We start from the raw sequence: 22,294 nt of genomic DNA, 5'->3' as shown, positions 1-22,294 counted from the left end.
AGCTGAGAAATAGTTCACTGACAACTCACCAGGTAGATCACTATTACGGAGGGCCCTTTCTCTCCAATGACAGTGTATTTGATGGAGATCTCTTCTTGTGTGTCACAAGACAGTGGATTTGTCTTCTTCCCCACCTCCAGGGAGCTGACTGTTTGGGTGTCAGCAGAGGGAGGTTGGGTCATAGACACTGTGTGATGGCCAGTCTCGTAGTATCGAGTTCTATAACCAGAGTAGCCCAGTGTTGGTGTTTTACTAACCTAGATCGTAGAAAAGAAACACGATGAAGTGGAGGAAGACTTTGGAAAGTGAGTTCAGTTATCATAGAAAAGCTAAATGTCAAGGTAAAGACACAGTTCCTGTTGCAATATTGCCACTATACAATGGTGCACCCATGATCCGCTGCTGTACATTTAGAAAACACCTAAGCTTCTCACTCTTGGGCCGTGTTGTCATTGTCATGAAGGTGATTTTATGTGGCTGACGAGTTATCTCGTACTTACGTGCAGGTGGATCTCCCCATTGAGTTCAGCTGTGGAGAATGAGAATGTGGCCACACCATCGCTGTCAGTGGTGAGATTCTGCAGCAGACGTGAGGACCACCTCTCACCTTCAAACAGGAAGACCTGCATGTCAGCTATGGGTGTATCATTGAAGTGAACCACTTTAACCTGTTAGGGGCAGAGCATTGTGTCAGTGACGATGCACATCGCTTTGGTCGAATGACAGTGAGGACGTCAAGGGAAAAAATCTGCACTTACTTTTCCTTCCACATTTGATCCTTTGTCATAAATCTTGGGTGTGTCGATGAACATGAGCTTTCCAATAACATATGAAATCTGCAGTCTCTTCATTTGTTGGAGTGAAATACCTATAATGGAGTCCTCCATGTTACAAGGATGTATGTAACATGTTGTTCAAGTAACATACTGTATAAATTTGCTACAAAATATCTTTGATGTATGAATAAAATATCAAATATTACAAAGACTTGCCTGTCCCTTCCTCTTCCACGTCAGCAATCAGATCCAGGTAATCTTGTAGCACCTTTTGGTCGAGTTTGGTGAAAGTTGTCATCTTGAAGGTAAAAGTGGCACAACCTCTCTTTCCCGTCTAAAAATCACAAATGAAATAAGATTAGATGGATTTAATTCAAATTTAAATTCTTTTTCCATTCAGTTTTCACTTAACGTAGTTTCACAGTATTTACAGTCTGAGGGTCATGCTCTTCTCAGACAACTACGTTCTGCAAGTTTAACCTGGCAAATGTTCGGAGCACGAAAGTAACCACCTAATAACCATTAACAAATGCCATCGTAATTAACGTGAGTATTGAGGACTGAAACTGCCAAAATAAAAAAGGAATAAATAATTAAAAAATATCAATAAACATACAAATAAAAATACATAGTTTGAAAACATGAATGTAGTACATAAATAAATATCTATATATACACAAACATGCATTTTTTATTTTCACGATTTATTTATGTCCCTAACATCCACTAACATTAAATGGCGGTAGGTATCAATTAGTGTGGTAGAACAAGGGATATTCTCCATTTTGTGTTATGTTCTAAAAAGGGAAAGCGTTTAGTTTAAAAAGGCAAAAGGCATGTTAACGAGGTGGACGGGGTTGACTCAGTCTAATGCTGGCATTTAAGAATAATAAATAAATAAATCAATAAGTAAATTAATAAATGAATATTTCAATGAAGTACATGTCACCTTCCCCACACTGATACACAGAAAAACACAGTTACACTTTGCTTCTTGTTCCTGCTGAGAGATGATTCTGTCAACTGTACCTCCTTTGTCTCCTCGTAGCATGGGGGTGTTATGTCAGGCAGTCCCTCTGGATTATCAGGAGTAACTATAGCAACATAATAGCGACTAAGAGGTTAGACCTGAAGACTTTGACACTGCCTGGCACAGGTTGTCCATATGTATACCTAAGAAACACATTGTGATTGTTGAAAAGGAGACATCCAATCACCAACTGGATCTTATTCAGAGTTACAGTATTTTGAGAGTGCACTTGTCAAGCAAAGGATTTGACTTACTTTGCACATATTTCAGCTTTTATTTCTTCCTGCTCAATACTGACGACATCAGCTGCCGTTATTTTTGCATCAAATTTAGGCAAAACTGTGGATGAAATATGGTTGTTACAAATTATTGCTACATTGCAGGTAGATGGAAATGGGATTTTTTTTTAACTAGCCAGAACTTACCATATTTCTCCACCTTGAAACTGTGATATATTTTATCCTGGCCAACGGTCACAATAACCTGGTAGATTCCTTCCTGGGCCTCAGAGTTCATGGAGTAAGAAAGTTGCAGTATGCTGCTATCGGCTGTTTTATTCAGCCACTGTGCAACTCGGTTATCATTAGAATCCTGTTTCATAAAATAAATGGGAAGGAACATGTGTTTGACACAAAAATGCAACTCATGTAAAGGGATGTCACAAAGAAATACAGCACTCATCATGCTGCTCAGCATTTCATATTGTCCTTCTGATCAAATTTAACTATAAGCCCACACTTTAACTACATACAGTATTACTTTTCAAACTACTCTAAAAGCCTTAGCAACACTGTCCAATTACAGACACTGTATATACAGAAACAAATAAACATTTCAATAAAAAAAAATTTGGATTGAATCTAGTCTGATAAGAAATCGTCTGTAAAGGTCCATTTACTGGCATTGAATAGCTTTTCCCTATCATTGAACACTGGTTGACAACCACAACTTGAATTAAGATTTTTCACTGATCAGAACATATGGACTTGATTTAAAGGGCCCATATTTTACACCTTTCTGTGATTTAATTTGAGGTATTGGTAGCCCTAAGATGATATATCAGTAGTTTAAAGTAAAAAAAAAAAAAAAAAAACTGCTGCAATGTGTATTTCTATGTCCTCTCTTCTGCCTCTCTGGAGCTGCCGGCGGAACAGGCTGTTTTCGCTTGCCTTATTCATTATTTATGAGCCCCTCCTCAGAAGCTGGACTGGTGTCGGCTGAATAGGGTCGCGAGAAGATTGCGATTCCATGATGACATCACACGGAGAGGAGGTACGAAACGTAACATTCCTGTAACATATTTCTTAGAATGGACTGAGTTAAAAAGTCCGTGGAGTGACTGTTTTCATACTTTGAGGGTCCCTACTGACCCCCTTCAAGTAATTACGGATAGTAAAAGCTCAGAAAATGTATTTGCACAATGTGGGCCCTTTAAAAAGGAAAAGGTACAAATATGTAAAAAGATTTAACTTTCATCATTGTTGTAACAGTTGTTTACATGTAATCCCTCTTGTTTCAGTGAAGCCAAATTTAATAGGTTGGTAGCAAAAGCTTTAAAACTTAATTTACTCTTAAAGTTTTAGAATTTTGAAATACTGACATGAAACATTTTGTTGGCTTGTTCACTCAGCTCGTGGGGCACTTGATTTTGGGAGGTTTACATTTTACCAATATGTAAAACTCCTCTACCTCCAGTATGATAATGTGTGAGTGTATTATAGTGTGGATGTTAGACTTACCTCAACTTCAATTATATTGTACTGCAAGAGAAGAAAGAAAGAAACAATGAGAACTTTGTTGAAAGACAGGTTGCTTTACATTGATCTCATCATGCAGTGTCCAAACAGGGTGGGTAGGAAATCAACAACACAATAGTAGCGAGCAGCTAAAGCTCTGATGTGTGGCTATCAATTATCTAATGCAGAGACCAACAAGGTCAATGTAGATGACAGCTATTATACTATACACAACCTGAAAATAGGCTTTTTCCATAGAGAACCCACTCTTCTATTTCTACTTAATTTGATTGTTAAGTCTCATAGGTGGCACTTTAAGTTTTATTTTCTTCAACAACATGTTGCGATATGAGAAACTAGTGTTAGCGGCCTGCAGGTCTATAGACTCCGCAAACGGAGTCCTGCTTGTACTATTGACCCTTCATCAGGAGCTGACGATTAGAGACATACAGTAACTGTGGTTAAAGGGCAAATCTATGTCTGTCACTTCATTACATAACTGATGTTCAGTTTAACCCAGTCAACCAAATTAAACCTGCACTGTTGTCACACAGAATCACTGATACTGTGGTTTGTGAGTGAAATCTACAAGATGGAGACAGTTCAAATACTCACCAGCCGATTGGTGGGTCTCATCCTGCTGTCCAGTGTGACGACTCTGAAATGCACTGAGAAATTCAAAGAGGTTACATGAGGCTTTTGCTAAATATCCTGACAGGCCACTTAAACTGCGGTCTGCACAGAGCTGATAATGTTACTATCTGTTACTGTTTGGCTTTAAAATCATTCTCTCTGTTTCTGATTCCCTCAGGAAGCCACCAACACATCAGACCCAACTTGAATTGAAATTAAAATACCAGAGTAAAATTAAAGCAAAACATGATAAAACAAGATTAAATGCATTTTCTTTATTGATCTGTCAGATATTTAGTCTGTCACCATCCGCCACGATTATTCTATTCATACATCGAGTCACCTCGTAGATCATGGAAACCAGGTTTCCCATCACGCCCTGAGGCGTTGACGAGTATCTGCAGTCCCTGACCCCAAACACTCCATTGATTTTAAAGGAGAAAGCTGTCTATAACTGATATACAGCATATTGTGCACAACAACATAGAACATTAGATCTAAATTACTTGTTTGTCCAGGGAGGTAGATGGGTTTATCTGTTTGGACAAACGTCATCGGTTGGTAGACAGTGGCCTTGACTTTCCTCACTTCTTTTGAGTAAAATGTGTCGCCTTTCACCTCCACCTCAAAGTTGTACACCTCTTGATTCTGCACCAGGGGAACCTGTGAGAGAAATATGTGTTAATACTGAATAAATGAACATGTCTTCTGAATCAAAGACTTTCTTATGAGCTGACCTTGAAATCAATGCAGTCATGAAACTCCTGACTGGAAGATTTTCTCAGAAGGGTTGTGTTCATTTCAGCAGAAATCAGAGTGATGGTCATGTCCAGAGTCTCGTTGGGCTTCAGGAGACTCGCACAAAATTTGGTTTCAGCTCCAGCCTCAAGAACTGCAGGGATGGCTACCATGTAATGCCTATAGACACAGAAACATACACAGATGCCATTGGGCAGCCTGTCACACTGGATCTCACACGCAGAGATAACCAACCCAAACTTCTGTAGCAAATCAACAAGATCGAAACCCTAGTTCAAAAAGAAAAGTACACACACACAAAAAAAAAAAAAATAACAGGCAAACTTACGGTTCTGCCAGGACTTGAGCGAGACACATGCAGCTCAAGAGGACACAGAGTGTCCATGTCCACATCTGAATCCCAGGACGACCCATGACTGACTGAGATGATCCTCACAGTCAGCGTCTGTTAAATAGCCACCCTCCAAACACACCCACACTCAGTCAGGAAGACCTAACCTGCACATTAATCAGCTGGTGTGGGTGTTCCTAAATGTCCAATCAGGTCTGCCGCGGTCTCTTTCAGCCAATCATTCAGCACCTGTCAAACTTTAAAAATCCCTTCTCCTCTCTTCCGCAGTCAGCCGTCTTTCAGTGACGCGCATAACGCAAGCTTTCGCTCATCCAGCTTATTTCACATCGTTTTCATCTCGATGTCGGATCCTGACAATGATTATTCCCCAAGAGGTTCGGACCCAGCATCCAAGAGATCGTTCAATCCTACGGATCGTCGGTGCAGGAGCCTTCGCCGAGCGAACCCGACGAGTCTCCCACAGGGAGGCCGATTTCCTCATCACTCAGCTTCAACATCGCGGCATCATGCCAGCTTCAGGCCGGCCTTCTTCTCGGCTTCGTGACCCAGCCGTTCAAGTAAACTGTCCATTGATTCTACCTGATCGCAGATGGAGCACGATCCTGCGACCCCAGCCGGGTCCCCCGCCGCGTCTGTTCGCGGTCGCAAAAGTTTCAACAAGCTACTTCTTCCAAAGCCCCCTCCCGAAGATAAGTATCACATCGTCCTTCTTAACACTCCTGCAACCACTTTAGCTTTAGATAATATTCGGACGACCACTCTGCAGTCCCCGGTCCTCACCGTGCAGAACAGGTCACTCAGCGGCCCAGCTCCGGCTGAACGTGGCCACACGCACATCAGTCTGCTGATATTCCGCACGGCTCAAGTCAGAGTATTACAAGGCAAAACACATAATTCAGTCAGCCTCATTTCGCCATCCCAGAGTGCGATAAAGCGCCAACACGGCGAATTAATTTCTGCCGCACTCGTTCCGCGTCCAAACAGAGACCGTAGATCGGCAGTTCCTCGTGCTTCAGCATTAACCACAACACAATTTGCTTCGTCTACCCCGGGAGAGTCAACAACTCGACGCTATCTGGCATAATCAGCGATCTAATCTGAGACACGGAAGCAATGTATTCCTTCAGAATCACTAAAACGCGCGTATATAGGGCAATGCAGTACCCACCTGAATTGGCCCGAATTACGTCTCCTCTAATTGAGTACGCGTACGCCTGCACATGATGGCTGTCTCGCATATCCTGAGTCCATTTGGAGGGTCAGTTGTGCACGTCCTCAGAAATTAACGCTACGCTGTCTATTTTCTGCTGTGATCTTAAAATTAACAAAACAGTAACCTCCTAGAGCGTCGCATGCTTATTGTTTACGTCATGCAATTCCAGAAGTCGGACACGGTCTGATTTATCCGGTGTGCCCTCCAGTGGTATCCTCCGGTAACACGCGTAGTACATCGGCAAGTATGTGAACAACTACGTTCGCGAGGCAGCCGGTTGTCCACGCGGACATGGGTTTAAGCAGCAAATGTATCTCAAGCTTTAGTGACATTCAATTGTCAAATCGATCCCCTCATGTTCTCAGCGCACCGACAGGCCACAGGTGCATCATTCAACAAGTTTCCAATTTGAAATCCACGAACTTGGAAGTTCGTACATTCCAACAGCTAGTTCTTAACAGCCACAAGACTCTCATCCCGGTCAGTGTGTCCAGGCACAAATCAAACAACATTAAGTTACTTCATGTTGTGATTAGGTCCTGATACTCGGTACAAACCAAGTGCAGCTTCTGCGCTGATCACCGAGCAGCTGTGACCAGAGAAACCCACACACGCATACAACACATTTTCTGTCGCTCCTGGTATTTCACTTGATGGTCTGATACGATGATTTATTAATAAAAATATAAATAAAAAATATGATCTATATATCTCAAATAAATAATACTAAAATTATAAATAAAATCAATTTTAATTAAATCACATTCTTCATATGTTAAAGGGGACATAGCATGCCCATTTTACCACAAGTTGATATGGTTCCTTGGGGTCTTAATGAAATGTCTGTAACATACTTTGGTCAAAATACCACAAGGATCATATAAAACAGCACCCTTTTTACCCTGTATAAAACAGCCCTCTACAGAGTGACCTGTTTTGAGTGCCTGTTCCTTTAAATGCTAATGAGCCAGCTCCCCCCTCCCCCCTCTCCCCCCATGATTTTAAACGATATAAATTACATATTTTATATGATATAAATTATCAAATATGCATCCCATACTTTGTATTCCCCTTGTTGTCCTGGAGTTTTAATTTTCCCAATCACATAATTAAATGTCCCCCTCTGCCCATCCACTACAAGCACACAAGCAGGCAGACAGAGAGAGAAAGAGAGGTGGGGGGGCTATGAAGACCATCATTTACCCCGAACCCCGACATTAAACACCAAGCGGAGAAAGCAGAATCGCGGGCTGATTATATATACAGTCTATGGGGCTGACCAGCGGAGAAATGCTCGTCCCGTGTGAACAGCCAGGCGGCTGCGTGCTGGAAGACGGCGCTGCGCTTCGCGTCGGTGTACCCGGCCGAACTACTGTACCCGGCGGAACTACTGTAACCCGGCGTAACTACTGTAACCCGGCATACAGTAGAGCTGAACACTGCGGAAGTCTTCCACACAGCTGGCAGTGTGGAAGACCGCTGCGAGGCAGCGCAGCGCCGTTCTCAAGCGCGCAGCCGCCTGGCTGTTCACACGGGACGAGCATTTCTCCGCGCTGGTCAGCCCCATAGACTGTATATATAAGGTCAGCCCGCGATTCTGCTTTCTCCGCTTGTTGTTGTACCCGTTGAATGTCGGGGTTCGGGGGTTACAGTAGCGCTGAACACTGCGGAAGTCCTCCACAGCCAGCAGGGCTGTGTGGCGCTGACACAAATTCCAGCTCACGCACGGGAGAGCGAGCGGTCGCTCCCGAGCAGCTGCTGCAGCCTCCCGGTCCCAACGATCCAGACAAATGCCACATGTGAGTGAATCGCGGGCTGACCAGCGGAGAAATGCTCGTCCCGTGTGAACAGCCAGGCTGCGTGCTTGGGAACGGCGCTGCGCTGCCTCCGGTGTAAACCCGGAAGTAACGAGTGTGGGGGGACGGGGGGTGGGTGGCCAAGACCATGTAGGGAGACTTCCAGTTCCTTGTTACGACACAATACCCAGGAAGCGCAATCGAGTCGCTCAAGCATGACGTTTCTGACTTAGAGGAACTATAACAAAACGCGCGAGTGTTTTTTCCCCAGAGTTTTTGGGTTGGTAGACATGCCAGATACCCACATTAACCTGTAGAAGCACTAACAAAGTGGAATTTGCATGCTATGTCCCCTTTAACTGATTCGTTCAACTCATCGTTCACACAAAATAAAAAAAAATGAACACGTTCAATGTACGCGTTAATATACAAACACTGCTCCTCTCCAGTGGTGAAACGATAGGCACGGAGTGACTGGACCAAGGTGTAAGTGCAACAGCTTACATATTTTTCAAATTGTCAGACGCGTGTTCCTGAGAGTTCCTCCTGTTTTCATCTGTTGGATGATTCCCCCCCGATAGTTCCCCTGAGCTCAGGTGCGTCCCTCTCCAACTAAACACTTCAATTCACTCGGTGTCCCTCAGTCAGAATTGAAATAATAAATAAAATCTGACAGCATATTCGCGACATCACAAAATCCTCCCTCGCAGCTAAAACGCCACACAGCAGCTGCTCTCCTCCTCAGCACTTCGCGATGCGCATCATCCCTCATGAAGCTCTTAAATTCCATCTATGGGACACGGCATCTCGCTCTAAACATAAAATAAATATTAAATAATAAAATTAAAAAAAATAATAATATAATATCGCTTGTTGAAGGTGCCGATCCGACCTGCGTCTGGTCCCATCTGCACGATCACTTAGTGACGTCACTTTCTTCTAAAAATAGCTAGTGCATCCCTCTGATTCTCTGCAGTTATTCACAAATGCACTCCATCTGTGAGTTTTTGGGGATTTTCAAGGATAGTGGCCGCAAGCGCTGGCCCCCTCCTTCCCAAGTTGCAACTGGCTTCTACAAAATGGACCTTCTACTTGCCCATTTGTCCTGTATTCCTCATCATGGAAACTTCCTCTATCAAAAACAAAACATGGTTCTATCACCAGCCTAAAAGAGTCTAATTAAAAGCAAACTATCGCCCGCACTCTATTCAGCTCATGCATTCAGGATAGGAGCTGCTACTTCTTCAGCCAACCAAGGTGTTTCCTCTGGTTCCGTACAATTGGGAAGATGATCTTCTTCCGCCTTCACTTCCTATATCCGTCCTCGTATAAACACACTCCTTTCGAATCAAAGTTTAAAAAAAACATGATGTCGGTAAATCTTGCATACAACTGGTGGTGGTTTAGTTTGATCTGCTCACTGTTCAAGTTGTGCTAGCAAAGCAAGTCATTTCTCATGCAACTTCTTCAGAACATACACCTGGGCGCTCTCCTCACTCATTGCATACACGGTCTTGGTGACCCTGCTTGGTCTGAAGGACCCCATACGTGTTTCGCGACGTATGTGTTGCACACTGTGTTTTACTTTCGGTCCAGCGGACCTTAATTTCTGTTTGTCATGCGACTTAATTTCTGTTGCGGTTAAAATTTCTGTTGACATTTTTATTTTATTTGGTCTTGGACCTTAATTTCAGTTCGGTCAAATTACCTTTTATTTAAGTTCGGTCCTTGCTGACCTTTTATTAAGTTCTACATTTAGATCCTGCACTCACCACGACATTAACTTCTGGTCCAGTGGATCTTAATTTTTGGTATCAAGCAACCTAAATTTTGTTGCGGTTGCTTTACCGATATATAATTTCTGTAGCATTTATTATTTAATCTTGGACCTTAACTTTATTTATGTCTACTAACCTTTAGTTATGTTCTACATTTTAGATCCCATATCGTACCTGCACATATCTTTCATTTACAAATATTTTCATTTCTTTTTCTGCTCGCCTCAATATCTCAATTATGATCTCTTACTTGTTGGTCTCCAGACCTTTTATCTCATATCATTATCACTCAGGTAGCAGGTGCACTCTAATGGGTCATCTCTATATTTCTATCCGATAAATGTTATAATGATTGTCTGTTTTACCAAAACATGTATTATTTTGCCTAGAATACTACAACACGAGGTAAGACTCATCATTATCTCACTTCTCCTGATATACCTTCTTCGTCTTCCTTTCTTTTGGGGGTATTCCTGTTCGATGCTCTGCTCCACCCCCTTCTAATCCTGATGACATGTCACAGGGGTCTAAAATGCCAAAGACTGTAAACATTCACATTACTCTGTTTGTCAAAATAAACATCGTTAAATTGAGAATCAAGTCTCTCCTGATTGAAATGAAGCTAGCGTAAGTTCAGTCAGGAAGACCTAACCTGCATATTAATCAGCTGATGTGGGTGTTCCTAAATGTCCAATCAGGTCTGCCACGGTCTCTTTCAGCCAATCATTCAGCACCTGTCAAACTTTAAAAATCCCTTCTCCTCTCTTCCCCAGTCAGCTGTCTTTCAGTGACGTGCATAACCCCTCCTCCACCCCAATCTCCTCCAGTCTCCAGCAGAATATTCATCACCTCTTCCGGATCCCGACCTCAACTGATCGTATGCATAATCCCACATTGTGTTGGCAGCGATCATGGACCTTGATGATAGATCCCAATAGTATCAGTGGATCATGACACTGGATCGTGGATTACGGCGGCACCCGATCATGGTGGCAGCTGATCGCGGACTAAAAAATCAACAAGACTGCCTGACAATATACCTATTACTCGTGGCATCCATTGCACTTCTGTCCGTCCTGGAAGAGGGATCCCTCGCATGCGGCTTTTCCTGAGGTTTCTACGTTTTTCCTGTCAAATAGGTTTTTGTAGTTTTTCCTTACTCTTGTTAAGGGCAGAGGATGTCACAATTGGCAAAGTCCAATAGGACAATTCTCACGAATATGGGCCATCCAAAACAATCGATTGACTGATGAACCACCACCAGTGTCTAGACCCCGGGGGGTATTCCTGTTCGATGCTCTGCTCCACCCCCTTCTAATCCTGATGACATCTCACAGGGGTCTAAAATGCCAAAGACTGTAAACATTCACATCACTCTGTGTGTTTGTCAAAATAAACATCGTTAAATTGAGAATCAAGTCTCTCCTGATTGAACTGAGAGAGCTGACGGCCTCTGCTGTGGTGCCATAGATTCGATGTTTTGTGTCTGGTGTTGCGATCAGATGAACATTGAGAGAACCCACCACTCATGAGGATTATTGGCATCATGACGTATCGTGACCTCGACTGATATTGGTACAACACTGAAATGCTTCTATTGTGCCTTTAGGTTTTTATTTATTTTTTTAAATTTTTTTTATTTGACTGTCAGCATGCACGTTAGACCAAGAATCTTCTCATCTTATTCATCAGACTTCTGTGCAGAGGATTTTCCCTCATCAGTCTCAATACTGTTAAGTCAAATAAGGTAAAGTTTAATATTCAAAAAGTATATAAGTTCAAAACTACAAAAAGTAAAAAATAGGTTCTGAAGGACCAAATTATAACAAGTGACAAAGTAGAAATGATCTCACATCATTTATAAAAAAGATTTTACGTTGTGGTGAACACAGAGCTGGAACATCAGAACAATATTCTTACTCGGTGTAGATGTTCTAAAGCTATTATATTGTGTAAGTGTTTATCTTGTACATTTTCCTGTAACTCATTGTCAGAGATGCTGTTGTATTATTGAGTAAAACTGAAAGACAAACTCCTCTGCTAGCAATGCGAAAAGAGTGAATTTCTTTTTTAGTGTGTTTACAATTACTTAAAAACCTGCGTACATCCAATAATTTTGGTGTAAAAGAAGGATACCTCAGCTGCAGGTATCCTTGTTGGGTTCTGCAATGTTGCCCTTTACCCAGTGGGGGATGTTTGGTTTTGGCATGCTAACATCTCTGACTCAGGCCAAAGTAGACTTTTTTTCACCAGTAAGTAAACCTGTGGACTGAAAGTCCTCAAACTTTGCTGATGGATTACAACACACAAAGCAATGTGCGATCTATTTAAAACATTCAAACTATTTTTATTTGCTAAAGTCTTTATAAAACATAGACATATATATGCAACTGAAATGAATATGCATGCAATTCATGCAGGCACTGATTTGTATCTGCATGAATCAGCCCCCTTCTGTTCGCAACTCTCTGCAGCTGCTTCGGCATATAAGACCTGGAACAGGATCAAGTCTGATCCAGGTTACACTCAGATACAAGTACATATAATCTGAAGGTAAACAGCGACTTTGATGACAAAGTCTTCAGGTTACTTTTCATTCACACTGGTAAAAAAATTACAATTACGCAATTAAAGCCCCTGATCTGATTTAGCAAACAGGTCCTTTTTGACCCATGCTCTTCTGTTGCATATAGTTTATTCTGTTCAAACAGGAAGTTAATTATTGCAAAAGAGAGAGAGCACAAGCGCAGCCTATTTTTGAGTAAAAGCAAAAACTAAACCAAACACGTTGTGTAACGCCTATTGGAGTGGACTTTTTCTTTGAGATTATCTGCTGCACCTCTGGTTTACCTTCGACCCTGAGAGACTTGTAACATGTTGATGTTGAACACAAACCGTGAAACTGCTTTAATATGAGCAGCTTAGCATCTGCTGATCTTTTAAATTTACACTCACCCACAATATCACTGAGGTCTGCAGATCAGATGCTTCTGGAAGTCCTGAGAAGGAGATCAGACCCTTTCGGTTGTTTCTCCTCCACATGAGGACCTCACCATAGTCTCTGGCTTTTAAAACAGGTTGAAACTTGTATTTATGTGATTTTATTTTATTTTACTATTTAGTTTCTACTTTATTGTTTAATTTAATAAAATGTATCTTCCCTGTTTTAGCTGCACAGCACTTTGGTCAATGTCTATTCATGAAAAATTAACTTCTTTCTCACAAATTGTGCAAACTGTGGGTTTATGAATTCAATTTAGAGGAAACATACTAGGCTGTAGTGATGTGGTTCAGGCTGTGGGCAGTGCTTGTCAAAACAGTTAAAAAGCAGATTTCCTACTGCATTATGTAACCGAATTGGATGTCTTAGAAAGAGATCTTACTTACCTGATTGTTAACCAACACCGACAACATCACCTTGGAGCTTTCACCCAAAGTATCAACAATACTACCAGGATAAACATGATTGATCCCCACAATTATGCTTATCTCTTAAAAGACGGTTCCCCATAAATACGAAGATCAGTGCACAAGTGAATACAGAGACGTGTGTTAAAATTTGAAAAATATAAAAAATTTTACTTGGTCAGAATTTCATTTTTTAAGACAATTCTGTATTATTCCTTTTTTATAAAAAAATATATTTCAATACCAGATATACACAATTGGAAAAATAGAAACCTTCTAGAGAAGCATACATTACGTATTGTTGAGGTAGGTCAAAAACAACAAGGGCTATTGCAGGGCAAGTGATCACAACCTCAGTGCAAAACACACACAGCAAACAGCAAAGAAAAAGACGGGGAAAATCTAAAGAAAGGTAAATCACACTAAATAAACAAATGCCTAAGGGTTAAAGACACACTCCTGCAATATCCTATGCCGCCATCACCACCACTAACTCATCAACTCTGCTTTTAATCCATCTGTTCACATACACAAGTGCAAAGAAAACCTTAATTTGATGCCACTAAATGCAAAACGAAATATAGTAAATGCTGCAACTTAGGGCAAACAAAAAGTAAACTAACATAAAACTAACTATAAGGCAAGACAAGAGTGGTAGCATTTCATCTCGGCTGTCCGTAAATTCCCACGACCCCTAAAGTAGCATCGAATAGCTATTAACATGGTTGTTGTGATCCGATAACAAGTGGACAGCTCTGAGTGCGTGCGTTCACACCTGACATTAAAATGTGGCACATGTGCCTCGTGATCGGATCTTAGATCAGATCTCACCTCCCCGCTCTACACAAACAAACATGGAGGTCATTTCTGTTGAAGACCAAGTTATATTGTTTTTACCCAGTCTGACTACGTGTGTGTGTGTGTGTGTGTGTGGTGTGTGTGTGTGTGTGTGTGTGTGTGTGTGTGTGTGTGTGTGTGTGTGTGTGTGTGTGTGTGTGTGTGTGTGTGTGTGTGTGTGTGTGTGTGTGTGTGTGTGTGTGTGTGTGTGTGTGTGTGTGTGTGTGTGTGTGTGTGTGTGTGTGTGTGTGTGTGAGAGTTTTAGCACAAGTGAGTGAAAGAGAGTTAGAGAGGCAGGGGAGTGTAGAAGGGATGAAAGGTGAAAGGGATCTATTGGCAGAAATTTAATTTAAAAAAAAAATAATCCTGGTAATGTTTTCACTAGTGTGTTTCATCTAAATTGTACAATTTGTTGATTTCTTTACCCTAGAATGAGCCCTTAATATTAAAAAATAATTTACATTTACATCAGGAGTAGGTCCTCTCTATAGAGGACACCTTGATTTTTACAGTAGCCCAAACTGGACAAACTAAACACTTTTTGAGATTTAATGATAACTGAAGGCTACCACTGGAAGGGGAGGGTGAGGTGGGGGTATTTAGCTGCAACATGCAACTTCACCACAAGAGGTCACTAAATTCTACACACTGACCCTTTAAGAAAAGTATCGATCATTATGTGGTGATCACAAACAAATCGTGATCGGATCTTCACACCTGTATTTAGAGCTCTCTGCTTGTGATCACAAAAAACACATTTTAATTCCAGGTGTGTGCTAATGGAAACAACCACAACAGCACCAAATCCACAACCAAAGATAGTCCCCAATCACATCAACTATTTACTTCTGTTTGAATATAATTTGTTTAAAACAACTTACACTGTTTTGGTGAATTACAGTCATAAAACTATAATTACTTCCCCAATGTTGTATGCCTCCATCAATCAGTGCAGTTTCAGCCTACATAGACTTTATTTCCAGACTTTTGAGGTCAACGTGACCTTTGACCACTGAAATCCAATTAGTTAATTGAGTCCAAGTGACTAAAATTTGAAGAAAATTCCCTAAAGGGAGACATTAGATATAATGTTCCAGATGCCAAAAACATGATTTGTGAGGCCACAATGACTTTGACCTTCAAAACATAATCAGGTCATCGGTGAGTCCAATTGAATATTGGTGCTTAATGTAAGGAAATCCCCGATTAGTACTCCTGATATATCACATTCTCAAGAACATGAGGTCACCATGATCTTTGACCACCAAAATATAATCAGTTCATCTTTGAGTCCAACTTAACATTTATACCAGATCATAAGAAATACCCTCAAGTTGTTTCTGAGATGTTGCATTCACATATCAAAAAAAGGTTTTGTAAGGTCAGCATGACCTTGATCTTTGACTTTCACCAAATTCTAATCAGGTCATAATAATGCCTCCAGCCACTGGCTGTTGCCCACTTGGAGGCGTAAAAATAAACGATATAATTTTTAGATATAAAACAGACATAATACGGAAAGTATTATAAAACAGAAAAGGGCATTTTTGATTTTGGTCTTTTGACTTAAATTGTTGGAAAAACTAGAAAGAGAATGCTCAAAGTAAATCAAATCAAAATCTCTCTCCTTTCTTGCTGTCCTTTTACATCTCGTCTCAAGACACTCCTAAAAACAAGTGGAATATGACATTATCTCAGTCTGTGGGCAGAATATGTTTCTGTTCTAATAAACATGAACTGAGACAAAATGATTTTCAAGAAGGATGTTTTTCCATTCCTCGGGCTAAGCAGATATGACAAAGTAAATGCACTGAAGCCAATTTAAATGTCTTTTTGGTATCATTTCTGTTCCCGCTACTCTCAACAGAACTCTAAAAATAGATTCACAACTGATCCAAAATAGAAACAATTCCATCATGAGATAAAAGCTGACCTGGAGGAATCTTTAATAATAATACCATAATAATAACTCAAAGCTTTTAGGAGATAGTGTCATTTCTTTCTTTTGCTAAAATTATCTGGTTTTATTGAGTCGTCAGACTACTGCTGATACTACAACTTGGCATGTTTGCTTTATTATGAATAACTGAAGAGAAATTCCTACTGAAATCAAACCACTATTAAACAGTTACCACACCATGTAAAATATTCAACTGTGTCAAACAAGCAATTAGCCGTGTCCCCTGACCTGAGTTGTGCAGGTTGATGCTGCGTAGGTTGGGGAAGAGCCGCTGCAGGACGTCTTTGTTGTCCTGATTGGATGCCAAGTTGTTGTTGGACATGACCAGCGTGTCGAGGCTGGGGAACATGGAGCCGAACTTGCGGACTTCGGCCCAGTCCTGGAGGCTGTTGTCGGTGATGTGAAGCAGGCGCAGGCTGGGACACGCCACACTGGAGGCACTGAAACTGCTGTACTCATTAATGCACAGGAACAACTCCTCCAGCCTGCAGGACGACACAGGACAATGTAGGGACTATATACTGTATACAACAGAAAACTGCCTTCCTCCACTTAGAATGTACAAACTGTAAATTCTCTTCAGTAATCAACTGAATGGCCCCTCCCCCCGCACACATGACCTAATAAAACCAGTCACTAGAAAGCACTTTTGCTGTGGTTTACTCCTTTAGTCTTTGTGTAGATTATCTCTGGGTGGTACTTTATGTTTGCCTCTGTGGGACCTTGATGCTTAGATTTACAGACAGGGATTTTAAGATGGTGACACCGATATAAAAACCACACAAATTTCCTCAGACCACTTCTCTCCCTCTCAACTGTATTGTATCCTGCCAACTTCAGATTTTATTATTTAAATATTTACATTTGATATTAAATAATACTCTTATATTTTGTTATATTATTAGCCAAGGAGGTTATGTTTTCATCTGCGTTTGTTTGTATTTAGCAGGATTATACAAAAACTACTGGACTGATTACCCCAAGACCTGGTGGAGGGATGTGGTATGAGGCTCACTTTATTTAACAGTGCAAGATAGTCGAACTTTTGTTGACTTCATGGATCATGATAGACAAATCTGACATGTTTAGGGGACTGGTATTTATGATTGTGTGTAATTAAGTGCGGATCCAATAAAAATCGAAATCATACCGTCAGTGCTGATGCTATGAACAAGAAGGAGATAAGAGCCAAAATAAGCATAAGTTAGGATGTCATCTTTTATGGGTCAGATTTTCCACCACTGGAGAACATTGGAAACAATGCAATGCAGCAACAAGACATGGACTGAATCTAAATGTCCAGATTTAACAGACGTAAAGTCAGGAAGTCTGCAAGTGCTGAGGACTGTCCAGATCTGCAAATCTGCAAGGGGGCTTAATCTGACTTTCTGTGAACTTCCAGTGAGTCTGCTTGAAGTGCAGACTTTGACTGTGAAGATTGCCCATAGTTTATACCAATATGGATGTGATGGTGTAGAGGAAATGAAAAATAACTTTACAATAATTATCACATCACACACAATTTGATTTGTTTTTGAATACATCCGTTTAAAAACTCTAGGACCTTTGATAAACTGCCTATATACCGATGTACAAAACTTGTACAGAGTTGGCAAACAGACTAAAAGCTGTAACTGGAGCTAAAGGGGCTAAATAGTTTTTTGTGAATGATGGAATTCAATTTAAAAATGTTGATGAATGCCGATGCAGTATGTGAGTGATGTGTAATAGTGCTTAACATAGATGCACTTTGAATGTGTGTGTGAATGAGCGAATGGCAAAAACTGTACTGTAAAGCACTTTGAGTGGCCATTAACCCTCGTGTTGTTCCTGGGTCGGATTGACCCAGAGTGTGTGTGTGTCTGTGTGTGTGTGTGTGTGTGTGCGTGTGTGTGCGTGCGTGAGTGTGTGTGATCATACGCAAGCCCTGGCCGGTCAGGGTTAGGGTTAGGGTGACCCAAGGATTGTCATTATCCAATTCTCCTGGGGTAATTGAGACCAATGGATTGTCATTCTCGATTCTCCTGGGGGGTCATTTAGACCCCCAGAGAGGGCACTGTGGTGCTCTGTGGGGTCATTTAGACCCACACCTGATTCCAATTGAAATCTAGGGGGGTACATTAGACCCACATAGAATTCTCCGTGTGCCACTCTCTCACGGACCATGGCACAATGTCATGTCAGGAGCGTTTCACCAGAGAACAGGTTCTCCAACAACTATTCTCCAAGCAACCATCCTCTGAACCCGAAGAGGACGCGAAAGAGCCAGACTGAAAAGCGGACGGACAAGGAGATGGAGAAGCAGACCGAGAAGCAGACAGAAAAGCAGACCGAGAAGAAGACAGAGAGGACGGCGACGACGACGGTGACTATGAAGACGACGACGGCGATGAAGACTACGACCCAGTGGGGGTCGTAGTCATCCTTGGAAGAAGAAGAAGAAGACCACGGCGACACCACCACCACCGGACTCGTGGAAAGAGAGACCTTCCCGTCAAGAAACGGGGAAATAACATGGTCCTCGAGGGCGTACGGCCGAGAGGAGGGCCACTGCTCCTCCTCCTCCTCCTCCTCCTCCTCCTCCTCCTCCTCCTCCTCTGCTGCGGCTCAAAGTGGGGTCCCCCGGGGCCCCACGATCCACGCGACGTCCCGCACCGGTGACCTAGGCTCGACGTTCCGCCTGTTCATCACGCCGACGGTAGAGAACATCATCCTGGAGATGACGAATTGGGAGGGTCGTCGAACATACAGCGACGAATGGAAAGGGATGGACGAGACCGACCTGCGCGCCTACGTAGGGCTGCTGATCTTAGCGGGCGTGTACAGGTCCCGGGGCGAGGCCGCCGCCAGCCTGTGGGACGCCGAGAGCGGCCGGGCGATATTTCGTGCCACGATGCCCCTAAAACTCTTCCACACGTACTCCAGACTGCTGAGCTTCGACGACCGCGAGGTGAGACGCACGAGACGAGCCACGGACAAATTGGCGGCCGTGCAAGAGGTCTGGGACGCGTGGATGTTGCGGCTACCGCACCTCTACAACCCGGGGCCCGAAGTGACCGTAGACGAGCAACTGGTTCCGTTCAGAGGTTAGTCTTTTTTTTCGTTTTTTTTAATGTTATGTTATGTTATGATGTTATGTTGTGTAGATAGTGGCTGCTAGTCCTCGTCCTCATCTCATCTCCTCTCATCTCTTCTCCTCCTGTTTTTCTCCCTTGGCCGGTGGCCGCTCCGTCAGTACATGCCCAGCAAGCCGACGAAATATGGGATCAAGTCGTGGGTGGCCTGCGATGTGAAATCAAGCTACGCTTGGAAGATGCAAGTGTACACCGGAAAGCCAAGCGGCGGACGCCCAGGACGGAACCAGGGGTTGCGGGTAGTGCTCGATGTAACGGAGGGACTGCGCGGTCGTAACGTCACGTGCAACAATGACTTCACCTCCTACGAACTCGCGCGGCAGCTCCTGGAGAGGAAGCTCACCGTGGTCGGCACGGTTCGGAAGAACAAGCCCGAGCTCCCGACCGGGCTGCTCGCGGTCAAGGGAAGAGAGGTGTTCTCATCCAAGTTCGCATTCACGCCCACCGCCACTCTGGTGTCCTACATCCCAAAGAAAAATAGGAACGTCGTGCTCCTGAGCACACGACACGCCAAGGCCGACATCAGCGACCACGAGGACGGGAAACCGGTCATCGTCCTGGACTACAACCGCAACAAAGGTGGCGTGGACAACCTAGACAAGGTGATCGGAACATACAGCTGCAGGAGAATGGCCACGTGCTGGCCCCTGGTCGTCTTTCACAACATTCTCGACGTCTCTTCCTACAACGCCTTCGTGATATGGAGAGAGATCAACCCAAACTGGATGCCGGGCAAGCGGAACAAGTGGAGGGTGTTCCTAGGGCAGCTGGGAAAGGCTCTCGTGACTCCGTTCATTGCACAAAGGTAGCGCATCCCCCGCACGGAAGTGTCCGCCGCGGTTGTGAAGGCTGTAAAAGCCGCCGCCGCCGCCGCACAGAGAGCTCTTCACTACGACGCTCGACCCGAGCGTCCGGCCTCCTCCATAGATCTAGCAGCAGCCCCGCTCAGGGCGAGTAAGAGGAAGAGGTGTCAGATATGCCCCAGGAAAAAGGACTGTAAAACTCACACCATGTGCCACGGGTGTAACAAATACATCTGCAAGGGCTGCTCACTTGTCTATTGCCCTACGTGTGCGTCCTAATATGGGGTGGGCTATGTGAGGGGGCCAACAGCCGGGGGAAGCAGGGACAACACAAGGGTTAAATCGATAGTGAACCAAAACATTTAAATTCACTCATTATCTACTCACCCCTATGCCGATGGAGGGGTGGGTGAAGTGTTTGAGTCCACTTAACACTTCTGGAGAATGAGGGGTAAACTTTGTTGCAGCAGAATCCGACACAATTGAAGTCAATGGCGACCGTTTCTTCAGACGTAATAAAACAGAGGAGGTAATTTACATCGTGTGTTAAGCCTAAAAGTCCACTGATATCTTCCTACGATGTTCGTCCACGGACCCTCGGACTCACCATCATGTTGCTAGGTTAGCCACCTCCAGTGGACTTTTAGGCTTAAAACAGGGTGTAAATTAGCTATTTTCAAGTCAAATATAAATGTCATGGCTTGCGGACACTTGGATGACAACACACGAGCACTATGGAGGCATGTTAGGGTTTTTTACCCCCCCATTCCATCGGCATAGTGGTGAGGGGATAATGAGTACATTTTCATTTTTCTGTGAACTATCCCTTTAAGACTGGAAATGTTCTCTATAATTTAAAAAATACAAACACAATGAACACAGATACAATTAAACATACAATTTAATGTACAACATAACATTACAACCTTGTGTTTGTATGCCTCAGCCAACCAGTCAAGTTGCAATTTATAGCCATGTCTGTCCAGACTGATAAGTGAGTAATTTGAAAGTATTCAATAAAAGGTGTGAAGTGTATTTTGTTGTTAAACTTCATTTGAAAGTTACATAACCATATTTATCTGTTAATTTAACAAAGCCTGTAATTTTCCTTCCCCCGCTCACCTGTCAAAGGGAACTTGCGGACCTGCGGTGGGAACGACCACCACCCCCATACCAGGTCCTCTGCGTCACGGAAAGTTATCTGGACTGTGCTTTTCACTGATCACCTCCACAAAGCTACGGCCATCATTGTCCTCCTGTGGCTCCATGGATATGTCCTGTTGCACGGCCTCCCCCTCAGCTGATCAGCAGTGTGGGAGAGAGACGGTGAAATTTTGTCATAATATTGCAAGAAAAAAATCATTACAATTTTCAATAATTTCCTTCAGTAATAATGTCCGGGTTTCCAACATGTTTCTCCTCTGAAGCAGCAGCAACAGCACCCTCTGCTGGTTGCAAAGAAAATTCGAAAAAGCTTACAGCTCCTGGTATTCCCAGGCAGTCTCCCAACCAAGTACTAACCAGGCCTGACCCTGCTTAGCCTCCGAGATCAGACAAGATCGGGCGTGTTCAGGGTGGTATGGCCATAAGCGAAGGCCTCAACCAACAATACCTTATTTATACATGTTAACCACCACCGTCATCAATACTATTGTTGCTTTGTGACCATTGAAACTTGGTTTTTATTGTTATTTAATTTTAAGGAAAAAGAAGCTTGAGGTGACATTTTATCATAATATTGCAAGAAAAAAATCATGACAATTTTCAATAATTTCCTTCAGTAATAATATCTGGGTTTCATCTACTGTTTCTTTTTTTGATGGTGAGTAAACTCCCTGCTCTTTCATCCTTCTCTCCAAATATGACATTTTGAGAATGATATGTTACTATTGCATGAATAAACTAGTGTTTTGAATATCAAAAGTCATTTGAATGTTCATTCTCTTCCTTCAGTGATGATGTGAGGGTTGCATATCCATTTTTTTCTTTGATGGTGAGTCTTTCCTGCTCTTTCCAAGATGTACACACTAAAAGTGGACATGTCTACAAAATCTAATCGGGGTAGTGTTTCACATATGT

The 22,294-nt window shown here is 42.7% G+C and overlaps 1 protein-coding gene and 1 pseudogene across 1 annotated transcript in view; both read right to left on the bottom strand.

The window, feature by feature from the left end:
• LOC124851625 (alpha-2-macroglobulin-like) overlaps positions 1 to 5,370 on the bottom strand; it is a 52,972-nt gene extending 47,602 nt beyond the window's left edge. The window contains 12 exon segments of the mRNA XM_047339513.1: positions 501 to 668; positions 759 to 868; positions 993 to 1,110; positions 1,806 to 1,900; positions 1,903 to 1,949; positions 2,061 to 2,145; positions 2,232 to 2,397; positions 3,546 to 3,566; positions 4,158 to 4,210; positions 4,682 to 4,838; positions 4,913 to 5,093; positions 5,263 to 5,370. Coding sequence (XP_047195469.1) covers positions 501 to 668; positions 759 to 868; positions 993 to 1,110; positions 1,806 to 1,900; positions 1,903 to 1,949; positions 2,061 to 2,145; positions 2,232 to 2,397; positions 3,546 to 3,566; positions 4,158 to 4,210; positions 4,682 to 4,838; positions 4,913 to 5,093; positions 5,263 to 5,348 — 1,287 coding nt within the window. The 5' untranslated portion in view covers positions 5,349 to 5,370.
• A 16,317-nt stretch (positions 5,371 to 21,687) lies between these two features.
• On the bottom strand, positions 21,688 to 21,806 carry LOC124851695 (annotated as a pseudogene).
• Between the last annotated feature and the right edge of the window lie 488 nt (positions 21,807 to 22,294).

The sequence above is a fragment of the Hippoglossus stenolepis genome, chromosome 4 (assembly GCF_022539355.2).
Source record: "Hippoglossus stenolepis isolate QCI-W04-F060 chromosome 4, HSTE1.2, whole genome shotgun sequence".
Classification (NCBI taxonomy): Eukaryota; Metazoa; Chordata; class Actinopteri; order Pleuronectiformes; family Pleuronectidae; genus Hippoglossus; species Hippoglossus stenolepis.
Note: the sequence above shows the minus strand (reverse complement) of the source record. Positions and strands in the feature narration are given on the sequence as shown.